The sequence below is a fragment of the Bos indicus x Bos taurus genome, chromosome 18 (assembly GCF_003369695.1).
Source record: "Bos indicus x Bos taurus breed Angus x Brahman F1 hybrid chromosome 18, Bos_hybrid_MaternalHap_v2.0, whole genome shotgun sequence".
Taxonomy (NCBI): Eukaryota; Metazoa; Chordata; class Mammalia; order Artiodactyla; family Bovidae; genus Bos; species Bos indicus x Bos taurus.
Genome location: NC_040093.1, coordinates 6585373 through 6608502, shown reverse-complemented (window position 1 = coordinate 6608502; position 23130 = coordinate 6585373). Strand labels below are relative to the sequence as shown.

Here is a 23130-nt window from a genome sequence, read left to right as displayed (position 1 = left end):
TGATTTACATCATCTTCTGGCCAGAAGGCCTGTTAACATTTTATGACTCTGATAAAGGTTTGTCAACCATAAGACTTATTTTCTCTAAGAGCAATTATTTTAAAGTTTGGCGCCATCCTCCGAAGGTGTTAAAGTTGCATTCCTATAGGGCAAAGGTGCAGTGGGCTTACAACAAAGGAAAGAATTTATTACCTTAAGGGTCTAAAGTTGTTAACACCAAGGCCACTACTTATTTTTTCTATATACCAACTATATTAATTAATACACTTCCAAGAATACAATACAGGGGATGTGGAAACTTGGCAGCAAGTATTGGCTCAACAATGAAATCTACTAGTTTTATTTTAACAATTTCTAACTCTCCAAGAGGCTCTATACTATTTGAGTATCTTAAACTTCCCGTGCCTCTCGCAGTTGGGAGACTGTAAACAATCGTATGCGTAGCTGTAGGAGTCCAGGTAAACCTGTCAGGCAAGTTAGAGAGCCATCTGAGGGGTTTGGATTGAAACACTCTTTATTATGCCCAGGAGGCTAATTAGCTAGAGCTCTAAGTTGATTTCCTTCAGAGAAAAGGTGGTCGGGGATAGCCCCCCGTTAATGTCAGAGGAGTTGGTGAAAGTCATGAAGCAGTAAAACAGACAGACTCTGGTTTTGGGGTAGACACTCAGGCAGGCCCAGAGGGGCACTCCTCGAGTTCTGGCTCGCCTTGCCCACCAGAACTCTCCCACATGACCTTGTCATGGGTGGGGACTCCTGTGCTGGCTCCCGGGAGTTTCTCTCCAGAATGAATTTTCCGATGCGATGTAAGGCTTCCATTTACTCTAAAGGCCTTACCACATACATTACATTTATAGTGTTTCTCTCCAGTATGAACCCTCTGATGAATTGCAAGTTGTCTGCTTCGAGTATAGCCACGGCCGCATACATCACATTTATATGGTTTCTCTCCAGTATGAATTCTCTGATGAACTGCAAGATAACACCTGGAACTGAAGACTTTGCCACAGAAAGTACATTTATGTGCTTTCTCATCTGTATGAACTGCTTGATGTGTATTTAAGGACGACCATGCAAGGAAACGTTTGTCACAGCTGTTACATTTAAAAGGTTTCTCTTCAGTATGAATTCTCCAATGAGATCCAAGTTGTCTCTTTTCAGTAAAACCACGGCCACATACAGCACACTTATAAGAATTCTCTCCTGTATGAATTCTCATATGAATTCTCCGATGAATTCCAAGCTGCGACTTTCGAGTATAACCACGTCCACATATATCACATTTATACGGTTTCTCTCCAGTATGAATGATTTGATGAAGTGTACAGCTGTCTTTGCGAGTAAAGGCCTTTCCACATACATCACACTTATACGGCTTCTCTCCAGTATGAACTCTGCAATGAATTTCAAGGTGTGATTTTCGAGTATAGCCACAGCCACATACATCACATTTATAGGGTTTCTCTCCAGAATGAAGAATCTGATGAAGTGCATGGCTTTGTTTCCAAGTAAAGGCCTTTCCACACACATCACATTTATATGGTTTCTCTCCAGTATGACTTCTCTGATGAACAGCAAGGTAACATCTGGAAGTGAACATTTTGCCACACAAATTACATTTGGATGCTTTCTCATCTGTTTGAACTTCCTGATGTTTATTTAAAGATGACAGTGCAAAAAAAAGTTTTCCACAGCTGTTACATTTGTAAGATTTCACTTCAGGATGAATTCTCCGATGAATTCTAAGTCGTCTCTTTCCAGTAAAGCCACAGCCACATATATCACATTTATAAGGATTCTCTCCAGTATGAACTATCTGATGAATTACAAGTTGTGACTGTTGAGGATAGCCATGGCCACACACATCACATTTATATGGTTTCTCCCCAGTATGAACTCTCTGATGAATTGCAAGTTGTCTGCTTCGAGTATAGCCACGGCCACACACATCACATTTATATGGTTTCTCTCCAGTATGAAGGATCTGATGAAGTGTGTGGCTTTCTTTGCGAGTAAAGGCCTGTCCACAGAGATCACATTTATATGGTTTCTCTCCAGTATGAAGGATCTGATGAAGTGCATGGCTTTCTTTTCGAGTAAAGGCCTTTCCACACACATCACACTTATATGGCTTCTCTCCAGTATGAACTCTCTGATGAATTCCAAGTTGTGCCTTTCGAGGATAGCCACGGCCACATATATCACATTTATACGGTTTCTCTCCAGTATGAGTTCTCCCATGATTTTGAAGGTGTGTCTGGTGCTTAAAGCTGTGACCACATACATCACATTTATATGGTCTCTCTCCAGTATGAACTCTCAGATGAATTTGAAGGGCTGCATTCCGTTTAAAGGTGTGGCCACATACATCACATTTATATGGTCTCTCTCCAGTATGAACTCTCAGATGAATTTGAAGGGCTGTGTTCCGTTTAAAGCTGTGGCCACATACATCACATTTATATGGTCTCTCTCCAGTATGAACTCGCAGATGAATTTGAAGGGCTGAGTTCCGTTTAAAGCTGTGGCTACATACATCACATTTATATGGTTTCTCTCCAGTATGATTTGTCCGATGAACTGCAAGGCTCTTATTTTCATTAAAGGCCTTCCCATATACGTCAGCTTTATATGGTTTTCTTCCTGTATGGATTTTTTGATGTCTAGTGAGTTCTGAGTCCTGAAGAATGGTTATGCCACACTCATTACTTTTGTAAGATTTTTTCTTGTGTCCTTCCTGGTCTGGGGCCTGTTTTGAGGGATGCATAGGAGCACTCTCACGTTTATGACAAATGCCTTTGCGGACTCTACGAGTTCTCTGAGTTGGCAAACCTAAGGGGCTACTGTTGATATTCGTCACAACTGGACTACATTCAAAAATTGTCCCTTCAGACTGAAGCATCTGCAATTCATCATGAAAGCTTGATCCGAGCCTTTCAACAGGCTTATCTCCTGCATCATTTCTACTCTGATGATCTCTTCCATCAGTGAGATTTTTGATATAGGATATAAATATTCCATTGTCTCTTCTTTCATCATCTGTCCACAGATTCTCAAAACCACGCACAGTTTCCTGTATATTCCTCAGGAAATAATCTTTAATTTCATGGGTTTTGGCTCTTCCAAACATTACTCTTTGAAAAATTTCTCCTTTTCCATTGTTTCCTTTTGCTTGTAATTTCATGGTCATATGGATACGAGACACATCTACAAGATATAAAGAACCACAGGTATCCGATTAATAACAATTCATAAATAAATTCTTTCATGTTGAACACATGATATTATACCAAAAGTCATACCCATCCCGAACAGTACTATGAATCTTCCCAATGATGAACTAAAAATATAAGGAACACTAAAGGAACAGAACTCTTAAAAAAAAAAAAAAGAGTGATTACATAGACAAATTAATTTTAGGGTAGCCAAGTTTCAAAGACACAATCAGAAAACATTCATTTTATGCAAACCCATGTCACGTCTCAAAGAAAAAGATCTTTCCCACCATGATCTCAAAGCTCATTCTACTTGGTACTAAACACACTTCTGTCTCATAATTGAGGATAAAAAAATATTAAAAATTCCATGGATTGGGGAGATTGGTGGGCTACAGTGCATGACATCACAAAGAGTCAGACATGACTAAGCAACTGAGCAAGCAAGGATCAACAAGGCAATACACTGTAATGGTAAATAATCCAAAGGAAGCATTCTAACGAAAACTGAAAAACATAAATGGCAGTTGACAACTGTTCAACAAATACTGCATAGTGAAAATAAACAATTTGTTGAAACAGTCCCCTCTCCACCCCCATCACAAGGCTTATGAGATCTTAGTTCCCTGACCACGGATTAAACCCAGGATCACTGCAGTGAAAGTGCTGAATCCTATCCACTGGACTGTCAGGGAATTCCCTAAAATAATTAAAAAAACAAAAACACATTTATAAATACCTCTTATAAATCTATCAGTAGATAGACATTCAAGCATTTTATGAGAAGCAGTTCATGTCCGTTATACTGTGTAAAACATAAAGACCGTCATCTTTAAATGACAAAGAATTAATAAATGAAACATTCTCTACTTAAATAACAGCCATTCACTACAGCAATTGCCTATCTATACAGTATCCTTCACTTCTCGGTTCATCAGCTGCAAGATACATATAAAGGAACAAGCTTTGGGCTGTTTCTTATAGCTGAGAGGTAAAGAATCTGCGATAAAGAAGCAATATTATTTGAAAACTTATTAAATACAGTCAGAGACACTCTTCAGAACGAAATGTAAACTAACAATAAACAAGATGTAATGTAGACAGAGACATGTCACAATAAGAAAGAGACAGGAAGTAAATATGTATTTTAAGCAAAAGTAACATTTGAGGCAAATTTCCTGATGGTCCAGTGGATAGCATTATACGCTTACACTGTAGGGGGTACAGATTCCATACCTAATGGAGACATAAGATCCCGCCTGCCACAGTTTAGTTCATTCAGTTCAGTCGCTCAGTCATGTCCGACTCTTTGCAACCCCATGAATTGCAGCACAACAGGCCTCCCTGTCCATCACCAACTCCCGGAGTTCACCCAAACTCATGTTCATCGAGTCGGTGATGCAATCCAGCCATCTCATCCTCTGTCATCCCCTTCTCCTCCTGCCCCCAATCCCTCCCAGCATCACAGTCTTTTCCAATGAGTCAACTCTTTGCATGAGGTGGCCAAAGTATTGGAGTTTCAGCTTTAGCATCATTCCTTCCAAAGAACACCCAGGACTGATCTCCTTTAGAACAGACTGGTTGGATCTCCTTGCAGTCCAAGGGACTCTCAAGAGTTTTCTCCAACACCACATTTCAAAAACAACAATTCTTCGGTGCTCAGCTTTCTTCACAGTCCAACTTTCACATTCACACATGACCACAGAAAAAACCATAGCCCTGACTACACAGACCCTTGTTGGCAAAGTAATGTCTCTGCTTTTGAATATGCTATCTAGGTTGGTCATAACGTTCCTTCCAAGGAGTAAGCATCTTTTAATTTCTTGGCTGCAATTACCATCTGCAATGATTTTGAAGCCCAAAAAAATACAGTCTGATACTGTTTCTGCCACATGGCTCAGTAAACTTAAAAAAAAAGTAACTTCTGCCCTTTCGGTAAAACAGTCAAAATTCTATGACACCCAAGAGCACTAATTACCTCAATTTTTCAAAGGTGGATTCACAGGGTTCATGTACACAACTCCGTGGCACATGAAAGTAATGAGCAAAGCAGGAGTGAAACCCAGACCTACAGATTCATACATGCTCTTAACCACCAGGGCCCACTTGGGCAGAACAGATTACAAAAGGTTACAACAAACTTCAGGACTTTAAAAACATAAGGTCAAGTGAGTCACAAGAACTGATCTGCGTAACTAACAGCCTTATTCAGTCATCTCACCTATAAATGATTTCCCAAGTACCACCCCCCCGCATATCAAGTCGTGTCCTGAAAATGTGGTTCAGTGGATGAGCACGGGTCATTTTGTACAGTATGAGCATGGACGGAAGGAACCTGGAGCCTGATTCATATATTCAAGACGGGATACAAGAGAAGATCTCAGAGTCCACTGTCCTTACAGGCTTCCTGAGTTACAATCACAGAAGATCCAAACCACATTCCTGTTACACACACCCGTGAAAGTTGTGGTAAAAGCAGTAACAACAGGAACAGCTGAGGGTTCTGAACAGGAAGACAGGTTGAAGGCAGCTCTGTGTAGGATCTGAGACACCAAATGCAATCAAAGATTGGCCATTCTCTTCCCTTCTTCCAATGAGGTCTCCCAAGTGCACCAAATAGGAAAAGAACCAGACTGGCTCCAGGGATTACAGCTCTGGAGGTGTTACCATTGCTCGACATGGACCTAAAAGTAGACATCCCATGGTATCCAGCACAGAAGGGGGACAGAGAGGAATTAGATCCCTTTGAAACACCTCATCACATGCTCCCCAAAGTCAAGCAACAACATTGACAGGAGTCAAATGACACACTGCTACAGATCATAGAAAGACCTACCCTTTGGGACCTCTTTCCTTGGCATCCACTTTCCATAAGCCTCTCTCCTTTTTCTTTTTAAATCACGTTTTTCATTTGTAAACAGCCACCTGTAAGTCAGAATTTTTTTTCCCTAATAAAATGTAATTTTCACATAGGAGACAGATGGGCTCCAGATTGGATATCTACAATCAGTCACCCTTCTCTCTGCATTCCCTGAGATAAGAGATAGCTGGGCTCCAGTTGAGGAATCTATAGCCAACAAATACATGGTAAATAGCCAGTCTTTGTCTCTTACTTCAAGGGAATAATCATGCCAAGGACAAAGAAAGGAAAAAAAACCTGTCTATTAACGGAGACACTACACATGTGCAGAAAGGTTGCTTGAGATCAAATCAGAGGATAATTCAGGCCATAAGGAGTCTTGCTTCTCCCAGAAGCCTTCACTTCGAGATACAGCTTGGTTAGGGTGTGCATTCACACCCCAGTGGAGGGGCCTGAGACAAATTAACCAGAGGAGACAAAGGAAGGTGACTGGCCCGAGGGGAGACAAAGACCTGGAAAACTGTACCTTTAAAAAGAACTGACACTTCCCAAAGGTGGGCTCTCTCTCTGAGCTAGCCCATGTGCCTTTCTGCATGTACTTTTCCTTTCAATAAACATTTTCCTTTACTCTTTACCTTGTGCCTCTTCATCTGAATTCTTTCTTGACTAGGCAGGCAAGACCAGGGACCTTAGCCCTATCTGTTGGCTGCTGTGGTCCAATGGTCAGGACTCTTGGCCTGGGAAACAAAGGCCTTGCTTCCAGCTTCCACTCGCTTCCACTCATTGCTATGAGCATCCAAACTCAATTTCATTTCTCACATCTTTACTGAAAACACACATCTTACTTTCCTTAAGCAACCATGAACTGAGCTTTCTATTAGCATTTTCTAGATTGGTGAGCATAAATACCAGTGACAACTTCTAAAAACATTTGCTGTCTTATAGACAGCATCTCAGGGTAGCACCAAACATATTCATCAATAGTCCTAAATCTCTGAGTGCAATACAATAGAAGTATTACACAATGTGCATGATTCAAGACATGTCTTAATTAGATAAGCAAACATTAATACTAGATTTTTAACGTTGAATATTTCCCAGGTCACATGAACCTGAAATTCATTTAGGTTAATATCTCTTGTAATTGATTTGTACACACTTAATTTTTTTTTAATTAATTTATTATTATTGGCTTCACTGGGTCATCATCACTGCTCTGGCTTTCTCTTGTGTCAAGTGGGGACTACCCTCTAGTTGTGGTGAATGAGCTTCTCATTGTAGCTACTTCTCTTGTGGACCATGAGCTCTAGAGCACGTGGGCTTCAGTCACGGTGGTGTACGGGCTTAGCTGCTCTGCGGCATGTGGAGTCTCTCTGGACCAGGGATCAAACCCGTCTTCTGCACTGGCAGGCAGATTCTTTACCATTGAGACACCAGCAAAGCCCAAGTGCTTCCTTTCTTTTTAAGCCAATTAAGTAAGAGCTTATTTATAAATAAACCTCAGCAATATTATCCAAAATCAAAGACACACACTGAGACATGCATAAATCAGACAGATTTAAAATGTCTCTCTGACTCTTCTGGAGTTGGTATCATTCCCTCTCCCAGGGGATCGTGCCAAGCCAGCGACTGAAGCCACATCTCCTGTGTCTCCCACACTGGGAGACAGCTTCTTTACCACTAGAGTCATCTGGGATACCTGGTAAAGGTTAACTTCAAGCTTTTCTGTAGGTAGGGCTTTTAAGAAGCTAGCTGTTTCTATTCCATATGCAAAAAGAAATGGTTTTGTACTTTCAAAAAAATAAAGGAAAAATCATTTTAACCAGTTTTCTCCAGAGTCTAAAGAATATCACAGCAATCCCTGTGTCAAAAAACTTATCTTCCCTTTCAATAGTCACAGTTTTATATCTAAAATACAGAGCAAACAGTGCTCAAATTGACTGTGATTAACCGGGGCAGATGCTTTTGAACTGTGGTGTTGGAGAAGACTCTTGAGAGTTCCTTGGACTGCAAGGAGATCCAACCAGTCCATTCTGAAGGAGATCAGCCCTGGGATTTCTTTGGAAGGAATGATACTAAAGCTGAAACTCCAGTACTTTGGCCACCTGATGCGAAGAATTGACTCATTGGAAAAGACTCTGATGCTGGGAGGGATTGGGGGCAGGAGAAGGGGACGACAGAAGATGATGAGATGGCTGGATGGCATCACTGACTCGATGGACGTGAGTCTGAGTGAACTCCGGGGGTTGGTGATAGACTGGGAGGCCTGGCGTGCTGCGATTCATGGGGTCGCAAAGAGTCGGACACGACTGAGTGACTGAACTGAACTGAACTGGAGCAGATGGATGATAAAAATAATAGATTGTCCATCTGGAGAGATGTGGGTCTTCGCTTGATCAGAAGAATCTGAAGGGGTAAAGAAACTTGGTAGAGTTGGGGCAGGATTGGGGGAAACTGGGCACCCCCTCCCCACTCAGAGACAGGGGAAGTTAGAAGGGGACTAGTTGATGGAGAGAGAGACAGAGGGGTGGGAGGGGTGAAAGGCCAGAACAGAACAAAGATAACGGAGACAGAAAAGGCAGTAGGGAACACTGTTAGAGATGTGGGCCAGCTCAAGAGAGAGCCAACTTATAAAGTGAGGAGCTGATCAGCTAATACATAATTTGATATTGTAATATCCACAATCATCCTCACTAATCACATAATTCTGTTTCCAGTTATAACTTCTCTCCAGACAATTTTAAGCTTGCTTTATGTACCTCATGTACTTCCCTGGTGGCACAGCTGGTAAAGAATCCCCATGCAATGTGGAAGACCTGGGTTCAATCCCTGGGTTGGGACGATCCTCTGAAGAAAGCAAAGGTTACCCACTCCAGTATTCTGGCCTGGAGAATTCCATGGACTCTATAGTCCATGGGGTCGCAAAGAGTCCGACATGACTGAGCGACTTTCACTTTCATTTTATGTACCTCATGATAGGAGAGAGGAGGATCCAGCCTTTCATCCGGCATGGCATTCTTATCCTTTCTCAACCGGCAAGAGTCACAAATATTCAGTAACTTCTAAGGGTACAGCCCTCTTTAATTTAAGGTTCCAATTCTCACACCATCCAGTGAAGACGTCCCATGTATTAGCTAACTAGTAGAAAGGTGAATCATCCCATTAGGAAATAAAAACTTCATCAACCTTAACCGCTTTCTTCTTACAGAGTGGCATTTTGTCTCACAAATACTGCTCACAGGGCCAATTAAAGTTTTGCCAAAAGTTGTCACTTTCGTCTCAGGTTCAAAGATTTGTTAACAAAATAAGCCACTCGTTCTGTAGAAATAAATAATATAAATACTTATAGAATTATCAAGCTGACTTTCAATATGCTAACATTAAAAGACAAGATAAGTAGAAACAGCAGAAGATACATCACCAAATTGGGTTCTGACCAATATCCAGACTCAAACAGTGCTGGGAAGTCCTGGGACACAGCCCATCTGGAGACACAGTGGGGAAAAGGTCCCAGGCAGCATGTTAGGGTCATGGGTGAGACTAAAAGATTGCAGTTTGGGGTTTCCGTTTATATTCCCAGGATGCTAACTGTTATCATAAGCAATCTGTGAGCAAATAGCACTTCTGCTTTTATGTTGATGCTATTTGTTTGTCTTACAAAACCTATAATGTTGCTAAGCCTGGGGATGAGTAGGCCAGGGCACCTCCAAGGGCTCGACAATCTCAAGATTTGTCCCTTATCTTATCCCTGATGCTGTAAGCCTTGCACTCACAGCAGGCAGTCAGGGCACTTACAGTCATGGCACTGTCCAGCCAGGTTAGAAGCAAGCTCAGAGGCCTGCTTTAGAGAGGACCTAGACCTTGTGCGTCCTGCTTTGCCAAGTGTAGAATCCCACCTCTTCTGTCAGCCAAGAAGTGATTTAAATTATAGACGGACAGAAAAATATTCACAATTTACTATCTGCATCCTACTGAATGCACAGGAAACTGTATAATACACAGTATAATATGCAGATACCTGGGCTTCCCAGATATCTTTACAAAGGTAAAGTATCCACCTGCCACACAGGAGATGCGGGTTCGACCCCTGCATGGGGAAGATCCCCCTGGACGAGGGCATGGGAACCCACTCTAGTACTCTGGCCGGGAGAATCCCATGGATAGAGGAGCGTGGAGGGCTATGGTCCACTGGGTTGCAAAGAGTCAGGCACAATTGTAGGAACTGAGCACACAGACATGCATGTATAGATCCTTTCCAAGAACTACTGAACCAAGAACACAGGGGTAGAAAACAGGGAATTCGATATTTTAAAGTTGGAAATCAGCTTTAAAAATACTCAAGCTATAGAGAAACTTGTGTATCACACACTGGGCAGAGCACCTGAAGAAAGGACAAGCTTATAGTCCTGATGCCAATCATGAAGCTTTTTTATCTCTGAATCAACAAGGCTGTAAACTCAGTCAAGCAAAACAGGGGCTGCCAAGAAACACAGAGGGAAAATGCAGAGATACCCCAAACCAGATTCCAACTTCACAGGGAAGTGATCCTCACCCACAGACAGCAGGTTCCTGTAGGTCTCCACCATCACATCCTGGTACAAGGCCCTCTGAGCAGGGTCCAGGCATTCCCACTCCTCTGGAGTGAATTTGATGTCCACATCCTCGACAGTCAACTGTGTCTGAAATGAAAGCACATTTCACTAACAGGCACTGAGGAGGATTCTTATTTTCACACGAAATGAGAAGAGGTTAGAGAGGTAAGGATCAATTCAGGTAATGTAATATTATGACAGATCCATTAAAAGCTATTTGGAACAAACTGTCGGTCTGTAATTTCCTGTTGTTTCATAAGACTATGAAATCTTCCAATCAACATGAATTTGTCACTTCTGTGGAGAATACATGAAGAATATACAAATAAATTCAATCAGTGAGTTGTCTATGCAGAAGTGTTACACTCTACAAACTAAGTGACATTCACTATCTAGATGACTTACAGCAAAGACTGCTGTCTTCAGACAACAAAGTCCACAGCAGTGTTAAAAGAACACACATTGTGGTGATGATGACATCATCACACTGATGACAGGTGTTCAATACTTCTGACACACTAAGCATTACTCTAAAGACTTCATACAGATGAACCTGGAATCAACATAACAGCACGTTAGAGAAAGATCTGTGTCCATCTGACTGGGGAGAAAACTCTGTCAACATTCTAAGAAATTGCTCAGATCAAACAGTTAAGAAATGAGGCAACAGCATCTGAGGTCAGGTGGTTGGGACTGACAACTGAACCTAAGGAATCAACGAGTTAAGTAACAGAGCAGGAAAGTGTATCCACAAAGAGTTCTCTGAGAATACCTGAAATAACTTCAAGAAAGTTGATGTGCAATGGAAGTGTAGAACCCCAGATCTTTTGTCAGCCAAGAAATGATGGACACGATAGATAGAAAATTTTCACAAATTAATTTGCTATCTACCTCCCTCTGAATGCACAGGGAACACTATAATATATAGTATAATACATATGTATCTGGTCTTATGTGGAGGTTCAGCAGTAAAGAATCTGCCTGCAATGCAGATGACATAGTGTTGATATCCGCATGGGGAAGATCCCCCTGGAGAAGGGCATGGCAACCCACTCCTGTATTCTTGCCTCGAGAATTCCAGGGACAGAGGAGCGTGAAGGGCTATGGCCCATTGGGTCACAAAGAGTTGAACACGACTATAGGATAAATGGTCACTGTATACGGTCACCCCCTCTTCGAACCAACCACACAATGTCAATAATGTTACTATTTCTATCATTCATGTGATGAAGTAGAAAAAAACTTAAGGAAATGGAAAACACTTAAGATACAATTTCAACTGCTGCAAAGCATAAAACATGTTTATGAGATGATGTTCTGTAATAAATCCATGGAATTATAGATTCATGCACTCACATGCAAATGTAAACACACAACTGGTTGAAACAAGGAAGACCTGTCTTTATTTTTTCTTTCAATCCAAATACACTGAGTGTCAACATGGGCCCCAAACTGGGAATACAGCAGTGAACATGATGGAGCTTACGGTCTAGCAGCCAGCCACCCAGTTACATCCATAATTTTAACATTACTATTGCAACATGTGCTCTGAAACAGGCCTGGTGCTAAGATAAGATTTATTGGAAAGTCTTGACATACATCGATAAATCAGACAAGGTCTCCGTGAGGAGGAAACACTTAGCATTGGCAAGGTGGGAAATGGAAGAGTTGCAAGCAGCGAGAACGGCCTGAGTGCCAGCTCTGAGGCACGAAGATATTTAGTGAACAGAAAGCCAGCCAGTCTGACTGGGACACAGGGAACAAAGAGGGGTGATGCCAGGTAGAGGCTGCTTTCTACAAGGTCTTTGGATTTAGGACTTTATTCCAAAAGTAACTGGAAGTCACTGAAGAATCTGCAAGAGGTAAATCAGAGGTTTAGATTTGTTTTTCAGAGCTCACTCTGCTGTGTAAGGAGGTTGCTGCTCCTTAGTCACTTAGTTGTGTCAGATCTTTGTGACCTCATGGTGGCCCACCATGCTCCTCTGTTCATGGGACTTTCAGGCAAGAGTACTAGAGTGGGTGGCCATTTCCTACACCAATGAGATGCCTTTGGACACATTCTGGGATGATACTCCCATTTTCTTTTATTCATGTGTATTTCAGCATCTTTGGCACATTAAAAATGCATCAATTTGTACTTCAGTAATTTGTCTTCATTTTATGTATTTTAAAGTTATTTATTTTGGTTTTTCTGGGTCTTTGTTGCTGTAAGCAGGCTTTCTGTATTTGCTGCTGCAGTGTATGGGCTTCTCATTGCAGTGGCTTCTCTTGTTTTGGAGCACAGGCTCCTGAGTATGTGGGTTTCATTAGTTATGGCTGCCAGGCTCCAGAGCTCATGCTCAGTAGTTGTGGTACATGGGCGTAGTTGCTCTGAGGCATCTTCCTGGACCTAGGATGGGACCCGTGCACCGTACATTGGCAGGTACATTCTTATCCACTGTACTACCAGGGAACTCCTCAACATTATCTTATAGTACCTCAAAAAAATGAAAATACAAGCAGAAAATAATATACAGAAGATTTATTCTATTCAGTATAAAAATACCTGTATTTACAAATAATATGAGGGCTTCCCTGGTGGCTCAGTGGTAAAGAATTCACTGGCCAATCCAAGAGACACAGGTTTGATCCCTGGTCCAGTAAGATCCCACATGCCAAGGGGCAACTAAGCCCATGAGCCTCAATTTCTGAGCCAGAGCTCTAGAGCCCAGCAGGTGAAACTACTGAAGCCAGTGGGCTCTAGAGCATGTGCTGCAAGATGAGAGAAGCCACCACAATGAGAAGTCCACACATTGCAGCTAGAGAGTGGCCACCATTCGCCAGAACTAGATAAAAGCCACTGAAGCAATGAAGAGCCAGTATAGCAGAAAAATAAATTTAAATATAGTAATATGATCTTATTCTTAATGTTAGGTTCACTTCAGTCGCTTAGTCGTGTCTAACTCTTTGCGACCCCATGAACCGCAGCATGCCAGGCCTCCCTGTCAATCATCAACTCCCGGAGTCCACCCAAACCCATGTCCATTGAGTGGGTGATGCCATACAACCATCTCATCCCCTGTTGTCCCCTTCTCCTCCTGCCCTCAATCTTTCCCAGCATCAGGGTCTTTTCAAATGAGTCAGCTCTTCGCATCAGGTGGTCAAAGTATTGGAGTTTCAGCTTCAACATCAGTCCTTCCAATGAACACTCAGGACTGATTTCCTTTAGGATGGACTGGTTGGATCTCCTTGCAGTCCAAGGGACTCTCAAGAGTCTTCTCCAACACCACAGTTCAAAACCATCAATCCTTTGGCACTCAGCTTTCTTTATAGTCCAACTCTCACATCCATACATGACCACTGGAAAAACCATAGCCTTGCCTAGACGGACCTTTGTTGGCAAAGTAATGTCTCTGCTTTTTAATATGGTGTCTAGGTTGGTCCTAACTTTCCTTCTAAGGAGTAAGCATCTTTTAATTTCATGGCTGCAATCACCATCTGCAGTGATTTTGGAGCCCAGAAAAATAAAGTCAGCCACTGTTTCCCCATCTATTTTTCATGAAGTGATGGGACCGGATGCCATGATCTTAGTTTTCTGAATGTTGAGCTTTAAGCGAACTTTTTCAGTTTCCTTTTTCACTTTAATCAAGAGGCTCTTTAGTTCTTCTTCACTTTCTGCCATAAGGGTGGTGACATCTGCATATCTGAGGTTATTGATATTTCTCCCGGCAATCTTGATTTCAGCTTGTGCTTCTTCCAGCCCAGCATTTCTCATGATGTACTCTGCATATAAGTCAAACGAGCAGGGTAACAATATACAGCCTTGACGTACTCCTTTTCCTATTTGGAACCAGTCTGTTGTTCCATGTCCAGTTCTAACTGTTGCTTCCCGACTAATATTAGATATGTAGTTATTAACAGAATCCAAAGTTTATCTTTTCATTCCATGACCAAATATTCCATCAAGATTAGGAAAGTTGGGGGAATTCCCTGTCAGTCCAGGGTTTAAGATCTTGCACTTCCACCACAGGGTTTCAGGTTCAATGCCTCCTCAGGGAACTAAGACCTTGCGAGATGCATCATGTGGCCAAAAAGGAAGAATAAATAATTAGCAAACTATGTTTCATAGTTTAAATTAGATGCTGTAATGAAACACTGCCTAGCACTGACATCTCTTTCTGAACTTTCCATTTCACTCCCACTTAAGATTTTCAAGGAGTCCTCATTTAGTTTTAAATGTACTATAAAAAGTCAGGACTGATTCATTGGTCTCTTTTCCAAATTTTGGCATGTACTGTGCATGTTAATACCTCATGTCTATGTGCAGCTTCTTTATCCAGGTTGACAGAAAGCAGATAGCACATCCAGATGGGCCCTAAGCAATCCCTGCTGTCCAACAGCACTGAGACCCCATCTCCGACCTGTGGGTGAGAAGCTCTGCCCAGGACGGTGCCCAGGGGAGACTCCTTACAAAGGCCAGGTCACCAGGTCATGGGGAGATGGGATCTAAGTGGAGACGACAGGCCGTGAAGGAAGGCCCCAGGCGATTGTGCATGTACAGGAGTGAAACAGGATACTCCAGAGTCAGACACGATTAGAGAGTCCAAAGACGGGTATTTCAGGAAGGACAGACTGAGAATCCACTGAGAATATGACCTTACCTGAGAAAGAGCCATTCCTGACACGTTTTGTTTCACTTTCCTCCTCTTCTGGGCTTCTTCCTCACGTAACACGAGTCTTTAGAGGTCTATTATGAAAAGTGGAAAACATGCTGTTTAATGCTTGGGGTCAACAGACCCCCCTCCTGAGCTCCAACCACACATACAGGGATGCCCTCACCACGTGGAACAGACAGTCCTCTGTGCCCACTGTCTCAGGAGGGACTCATGACACTCAACTCCCGTACAGAGTCCAACACGGGACTTTTCCATACTTTCCCTCAGATCACACTCCCCTCCCGGTGAGGCCTCATGTACACAGCAGCTGGGGGCACCTCCGCTGACCCCACGATGCCCTTCAGGTCACACAGCAGGCCCTGGTCCAGCCCTACTCAGAGCAGAGTGCCCTTCCCTCTCCCAGGGCTTGATCTCAGTCTCAGAAGTGGAGACTAAGAGCCCTGGTGCTCAATGCAGGGTCCAGATCGGAATCATCTGCAGCCTGTGCACATTCCTGGGGCGAGGCCCCACACGAGAACCTGAAGAATGTGTCTACTGGGGGAGGGGTACAAAACATGCCTGGGCAAAATGGCTCATGATCTCATGTGAAGCCTGGTTTGAACACCACTCAAGGGGTCAAGTCCAGCCTACCTCCCACTTTCTTCTTTTCCAGCCTGACTGACACTGAATGGACTAACAAGAAGGGATGTGTACACATACCATGCACGATGTGACCATGTGACACACGTCCACACTGTGAAATATTTATCACAATCCATGAACCAACACATCCATCACCTCCAAATTCCCATGTTCTGTGTGTGGTGACAACACTGATGACACACTCTCCTGACAAATTCCCAGCATGCAGTAACAGAACAGGATTAACTACAGTCAGCGTGCTGCACACACCTCCCCAGGACGCACTCATTTTACAACTCAAAGTTTCTACCTTTTGACCAACATCTCCCCATCTTCTCCACCTCCCAGCCCCAGATAACCACCATCCCACTGTCTGCTACTAGTGGTTTCAGATTTTTACATTCCACATATAAGTGAGCACATACAATCAGTCTTTTTCTATCTGCCTTAATTCACTTAGCATAATATTCTCTACATTCATCCAAGTGGTCCCAAGTGACAAAAATTGCCATTTTTGTGGGTGCATGTCATTATATACGTGTTTGTATTTCTCTGAGTGTATGCTACCAACCAGGACTTCTCTGGTAGCTCAGATGGTAAAGAATCCGCTGGCAATGCTGGAGATCTGGGTTCGACCCCTCGGTTGGGAACACGCCCTGGAGAAGAGAATGGCAGCTCACTCCGGTATCCCTGCCTGGAGAATCCCATGGAGAGGAGCCTCGCAGGCTCCACTCCATGGGGCTGCAAGAGTCAGACACGACTGAATGACTAAGTTACACTTACTTACACTTACAGGTTACCAACCTGGATGCTTGGGCTCTTTAATCAATAGAAATAGTTAAGACATCAGAGGAGAAATTCAGGGAAGGCTAATGGGACTCCTGCTACAGTAAGGGGAAGTGAGAACAAGAAGTGGGTGTCCTTGCTCCTCCCAAAAAGGGGGGCAAGCTGGTCCCTTAAGTGAGGGTGCAGGTAGGTGTGCATTGGTGGTTAAGGTCAGAAGCTGGGGTGATCTGACCCCCAGATCCCCTGGTAGTGCTGTGGGCAGGGGTAACAGGCAGTGACCTCTTTTGCTTCTGGAGACTCAGATAACAGTTGGTTTTGGCCCTTTTCCTCCTTATTGTTCAGAATTGCTGACCCCACAGGAGTGTGGTTATGGTTTCTTCGTTTTGTTACACTTTCGTTGTGGTCTGTTGTCAAAGGGTTTGTCCAGGTGCAGTGCAGTGCAGTAAAGGGCCCCAGGACACAGACTGTGTCATACACACAACATGTTTTCATTATCCAGTTTGACTACAACAGACATTCAGGTTATTTCTCTAACAAATGGCTGTTGTAAATCATGCAGTATTGGTTATGAGAGTGCAGGTAACTCCTTCATAACACTGGTTTTGCACAGGACTTCCCCGGTGGTCCAGTGGTTACGAACCTGCCAAGCTACACAGGGGATGTTGGTTTAAACGCTGGTGGGGGTACTGAGATCCCACATGCGGTGGAGCAACTAAGCCCGAGCACCACAACTAGAGAGTCCGTGCACCGAAACCAGACTCTGCAGGACGCAGGCAAAGCCAAATACATAACCATTTTTAAAAATTTTGATTTTTCTTCCTTTGGAAATAGAATCAGGAGTAAGAATGTGAGATCCTATGTATGTTCTGTTTTTAATCATTGGGGAACCTCCACACTGAACATCCAGAACAAGCCTTTGTAGTATAAGCTGCTATAGAGTTGAGGTCTCTGGATTCTAGGAACACTCCTTCCCGACATCAGGCGATTTGAAGGCCCCACCCTGACAGAATCCTTCTGCCTTCAAGGCCGAAAGAAACTTTAAAACCTCCATCTGTTCCAACACACTCCCCAGACACCTAGTAATAATCGACCCATCTTGCTATGCAAACCCCAGAAAGTTCAAAGTCTTAACAACTCCTGCACTTATGATGGAATAATACTCAAGACAGCCAAACACCGACCAGACTCAAGGCATCTTCATTTTAGTCAGTGACCCCAGCCAGTCCCCAAACTGTTATCTCCAAACTCTAATAATAAAAGACAGATGTGTAGGCTGATGCACATATTTCAATGTGACTTCAATATCTTCCACAGAAACACTCCAAGCTCTGTTTTTTTTTAACCTTACAAATGCATCTGAAACTTTCTTCATAAGCAACTCAAAATAACAGAAAATACCAAAGGTAACCCACGAAGTGATCTCTGGGGTTTTATTGACAGTTATTCTATGGGTTGCATACTTAATTCTCGCCTTCCCTAAAGACCACAAAAAATCCACTGTGTGGAGGGGGTGCTGTGGGGCACCTCCTGGATCACATCCCCCTTCTCTGAGACCACTGTGCCCATCCTCCTGCACCCACACCTCCCTGTGGGCTCAGCTCAGGCCTTGCTTCTAACACACTGCAGGGTAACATTCTTCCCAATCCCACAGCCTTCCTTCCTCCACAGGTGTGATCACGAGATTCCCAATTAAACCCAGTCATGCAAACCTCAGTCACAGCATCTGTGTCCCCAGAAAACTGAGCTAAGACACTGGCACGCCCCCCATTCCACGCAGCTCACAATTAGCCATGAGCCCACGTCCAGGGCCTCCAGCCAGAACTGAGACCGGCTGTGTCAATAGGTCCATACACCCCGTGATCTCACAACTATGCTTGTCTCTCCGTCTCTCACACACACACACGATTCATCGGGTTCATTAAAAGGCACACTCCTGCTCCCACAACCCTCCTAGAAACCCTGACAAGCTCCCCCTCACTTTCTCCCATTTTTCTACCTCTTCTCCGTGCACAGCTGAACAAGAGCAGAGACCTCTAGGCGTGGGCATTGCAAAAGAAATGCACCCTAGCTGCAAATCCAAGGACACTGGACACTCAGAATGGAGACCAAGAAGCTGGTCATCTTGCGAAAACCTGTCAGCAATGGGGATGTTAAGTAGTTGAGGGATGGTTGGACTGAATTCAGTAAAGAAGTCAGAAGGAGAGACAGGCCCCAATCTCACTGGCTCCTGTTCTCCCTGCTCATACTAACTGGAAGATATCCCAGCTCATTAAAGAGGGGAGGGTGGTTTGGGGATAGGGAGGTATTGTCTCCTACATACTCCCTTAAGATACTGACCAGTCTAATCAGAGTAAACTTAGCATATGCCGCTGAGCAGCTGATCTGCTGGAAGGCAAAGCTGCTGTCCAAGATGGCAACTGGTTCCTGGATGGACAAAGCTTAGAAGACCTGGGGGCTGCAGTGAGCAGTGACACAGCAGACTAAAACATGGGGACACCTCAAGACACTAGATCTTTTGGGCTTTTCAGGATTCCTCACATCTTTTTGGTTTTGAGTAATGAAGTGTCCACATAGGGTAAGGATCAATTAGACTTGAAATGTCCAGAACAGATACAAGAACCATCATCACTGACCCTGTATGCTCTGTCTCCCCTGAGGATTGTTCAGCCCAACCCACATTCCCAGTCCTCATCCCTAAAGTGAGATGCTGCAAGCATCCTGGGAGGAGGAGGGGCATCTTTCAATTGAAGGAAAGGAGAAAAGACTCCAAATAATTAAAGGGCATTTCTGATGAGGGTGATTAATATAGAGGCGATAAACCTGGTTAACATGACAAAGAATATCAGAAGGAGATGGGGAGACCTCTCTGGCCTAGAGCTGAAGGAACAAAAAGAGCAAGAGCAACAGTGATATAATGATCAAAGGTAGATGTAGCAACTAAGATCCAAGACAGAGAAGGTTTTGGTGCTTATGAACACGGACTAAAGTGAATGTGACCAGGACAGACTGACCAAGAGAATGGGGGTCGGCTCCCAGGATGAGGCTGGAGACTCTGGCAGCAACCTGAGGATGACAAATGGCTGTGGAGCCACCTGAGGAGTCAGGATGCTGCCCTGAGGTCACAGGGAAGCCAGTGGAGGTGGGAGGCCTCCCTTCACATTGACCTTTATTCACAGAAGACGGCTCATGATTCTCTCTCTCTGAGCCTATGCTCCCACCTCCATCCTATTATTGTCATTTTTCATTTTGGAAGACTGGGACCCATTTTAAGTTCTCATAACAAATGGGCTCTCCCTACAAGAAGAACTGCCACACACACAGTCACACACCCAATCTGGCCAATCATTTCAGGGGTCAGTGTTGCTCAGCTTCTGGTCCTGAGGAAGCATCATTAGATCAGTTCATAGCTCACTAGTTATCAAATCACATAAAAGAGAGGAAAATGAAGTATTAGACTAACTGCTTAAATAAGGTCCTGACTCTTAATATAAAAGATCACTGACATTCATACAAAGTATTCATCACAATGGTCTATAACTATTTATTAGTTACCAAAATATGTTTTCAAGATATAATAAGAAACAGCAAATGGGTCTCTAATAAATGTAAAACAAACCTAAAGTGAATCAGCTAATTAAAAACTTTTTTTCACTTAAGAATTCTGGTGCAAAGTAAAAAATTAAGAATACAGAATATTTAGAAAAGAAAGACATGAATTAATTACAGGAATCCACCAAATCTTATTTCACAAGGGAATAATTGTTTACAAGAAGGTAGGTGTTCAGTGTTTATCCCAAGATACAAAAAATGAAATATAAAGAAAAGAGAAAGCAAAAAGTTAAAACCATCACAAAGAATATTTTTAATGTGCCTGGAAAAGGCATCATGTAGTAAGAGAGTCAGTTCTTGCCCCACTTCTCCTCTCCATAACCTCTACTCTGCACCAGGAAAAGGGAAGGGGGTGACTCACCTCTGAGAGAATCAAGTCACTGCCGCAGCCCCCACCTCTATAGCCTCTGCACATGGATGTTATCTTTTAATACAGATAATTACAAAATGCACAAGCCTTACAGACAGAAGTTTTGCAATTCTCATTTTCATCTGTATAATTTAAAAAAGAATGTTTTAAACTTAGTAGGTTTTAAAGCCAAAAATCAATGTATCACGACTTAATAATCCTGATCAAATCGATTCAGCACTGGTCTGGATCTAGTCCCCTCCCCTACCTGCACACTAGTTGTTTCCACTTCATTTGGTTTATCTGTTTCCCTACTTCTTTCTCCGTCTCCCTTCCTCTTCCCCTCGGCTCTCCTGCTGTGCTTGTCCTCCTCTACTTCTTCCCTACCTACCATCCTGCCTCTCTTTGCCATCTGTTCCCCGTCAAGATGCTTTCTTTCCAACCTCCCTGGTGATCCTCAATCTCCGTATTTCAGCCTTTCTTCCTCCATATCTGCCTTCCCTTCCTCCCCTCTCTGGCACCCCCAAGTGGCTATGCTTCCTCTCAGTTTCCTTTCTCAGCTCCTCCAATAACTAGGAGTCCCCTTTCTCTTCTAGCAGGATATTACTCTGTAAGCCAAGGTCCCAACTCTTGTATCCCCTTTGCGGGCTCTGTGTGTGAACTGCCCCTCCACTGTTGCCCTCTTTGGGACCCCTGATTTACAGCCCCTCTCCCTTGAAGGCTATAGAAGGGGGCGGCAGAAGATGAGATGGTTAGATACCATCACCAAGTCAACGATCAAGAATTTGAGCAAACTCTGGGAAATAAAGGGGTCGTAAAGACTCGGAATGAACACCACCACCTCCCTTTCTTGCTCACCTTTAACTCTCAGGAAACCCTGCTTTTCTCTAAACTTTTCCCCTAACCGCTACCTTCATGGCCGATTCTTTTTCACGCTATTGTTTCTTCGCAAGTTCCTCACAATCCTCTTCGCTGCCATCGCTTCTCCCTCATGCTTTTCTCAAATATCTATTTCTCTAGGAGTCGCTGTCTCTGCTGCTTCTGACCCCTCCTGGCCTCCTAATGTAAGGGATGGCGACTGAATAAGAAGCCCCCCACCCGCAAGAGCCAAACTGCAACGGGTGGAATTTGGGACGGAGAACCTCGGGTGTCACGTGGCTGGAGTAGGTCACCTCCCCCGACACGGATCAAGGCAACGTCACTATGAAGGCAAGGCCTGCGGGGCGAAAGGACCCGCCTGAGGAAGCTTGAGGTTAGAGGAACTGGGAGGGAAGGGGTGTCAGCAGCGAGACGGGCTCTCCAGAATCCCAGGAACGGGGAGCTGGCGCGGCCTCTCCGGGAGGAGGGGAGTCGGCGTGGCCAGGGGCTGAGAGGAGGAGGATGGGGACCGCGGAGCTAATAAACCCACCTCGCCGAAGAGAATCCTATGCGGTGTACGAAGGCAGAGGGGTCAATGATGTCAGTAAATGGTTTGAAGCAGGAAAGAGTTGCGAAACGAAGCGTCTCTATGAACCAAAAACTGGAAGCAGCTTCAGAGCGACTTTAAAGCATAATGGAGGCGCCCCTTTGCCGCTCACCAAGACGTCTGAACTTGCTGGGGATGGTAGGACGGGCGCAGGGATTTAGTCACTAGCGAACCTGAGGCTCGGGATACAGAGGAAAGGAGACTGAACTCAGGTTCGATTAGAAAGAAAGAAACTCACGCTGAGCTGGGACACCTCCACTCCCCGCGCTCCACTTCCGGGTTTGTGGGACGCTGCGCGCACGCGCAGTGAAAGGGCGGAGCGGCCTGGGGGCGGGGACTCAGTGGAGCCTGGTCGTCGGGGAGCGGGGCATTGAGCGAGGACAAAAACGCGGGAATACGGCGGAAGTGTAAGGAGGGGCTTCGAGGCGTAAGGGGCCGAGCCTCCGGGCGCAGTTGGCGGGGCGGCACGGCGCGGCGGGGGGGCGCACAGGTCTAAGCCTGCAGGCCCTTGGGGTGCGGTGGGCAGGGAGAAACAATTCATTACTGTAATCACCTCTTAAGGTGACCGCTGCTGCTGCTGCAGCCAGAATATTAAAACAGGCCTGCTCCTTGCAAGGAAAGTTATGATAAAACCAGACATTGTATTAGAAAGAAAAGACATCACTTTGCCAACAAAGGTCCCTATACTCAAAGCTATGGTTCTTGCAGTAGTCAGGGATGTGAGAGATGGTCCATAAAGAAGGCTCAGCATCGCAGAACTGATGCTTTTGAATTGTGGTGCTGGAGAAGAGTCTTGAGGGTCCCTTGGACTGCACGGAGATCAAACCAGTCAATCCTAAAGGAAATCAGTCCTGAATGTTCATTGGAAGGAGTGAGGCTGAAGCTGAAGCTCCAGTACTTGGGCCACTTGATGGGAAAACCTGACTCTTAGAAAAGTCCCGGATGCTGGGAAAGACTGAAGGCAGGAGAAGGGGACAACAG

General features: G+C 44.1%; 1 protein-coding gene across 1 annotated transcript; it reads right to left on the bottom strand.

Annotated features, from left to right (window-relative positions):
• Positions 1-664: 664 nt before the first annotated feature.
• LOC113875839 (zinc finger protein 665-like) lies at positions 665-22439 on the bottom strand. The gene is made up of 4 exons (XM_027514504.1): positions 22388-22439; positions 15305-15390; positions 10625-10751; positions 665-3204 (listed from the first exon to the last, which is right to left on the bottom strand). Exons 2-4 carry the CDS (start codon positions 15317-15319, stop codon positions 665-667), a joined length of 2682 nt encoding a protein of 893 aa, XP_027370305.1. The 5' UTR covers positions 15320-15390; positions 22388-22439.
• Positions 22440-23130: the final 691 nt, after the last annotated feature.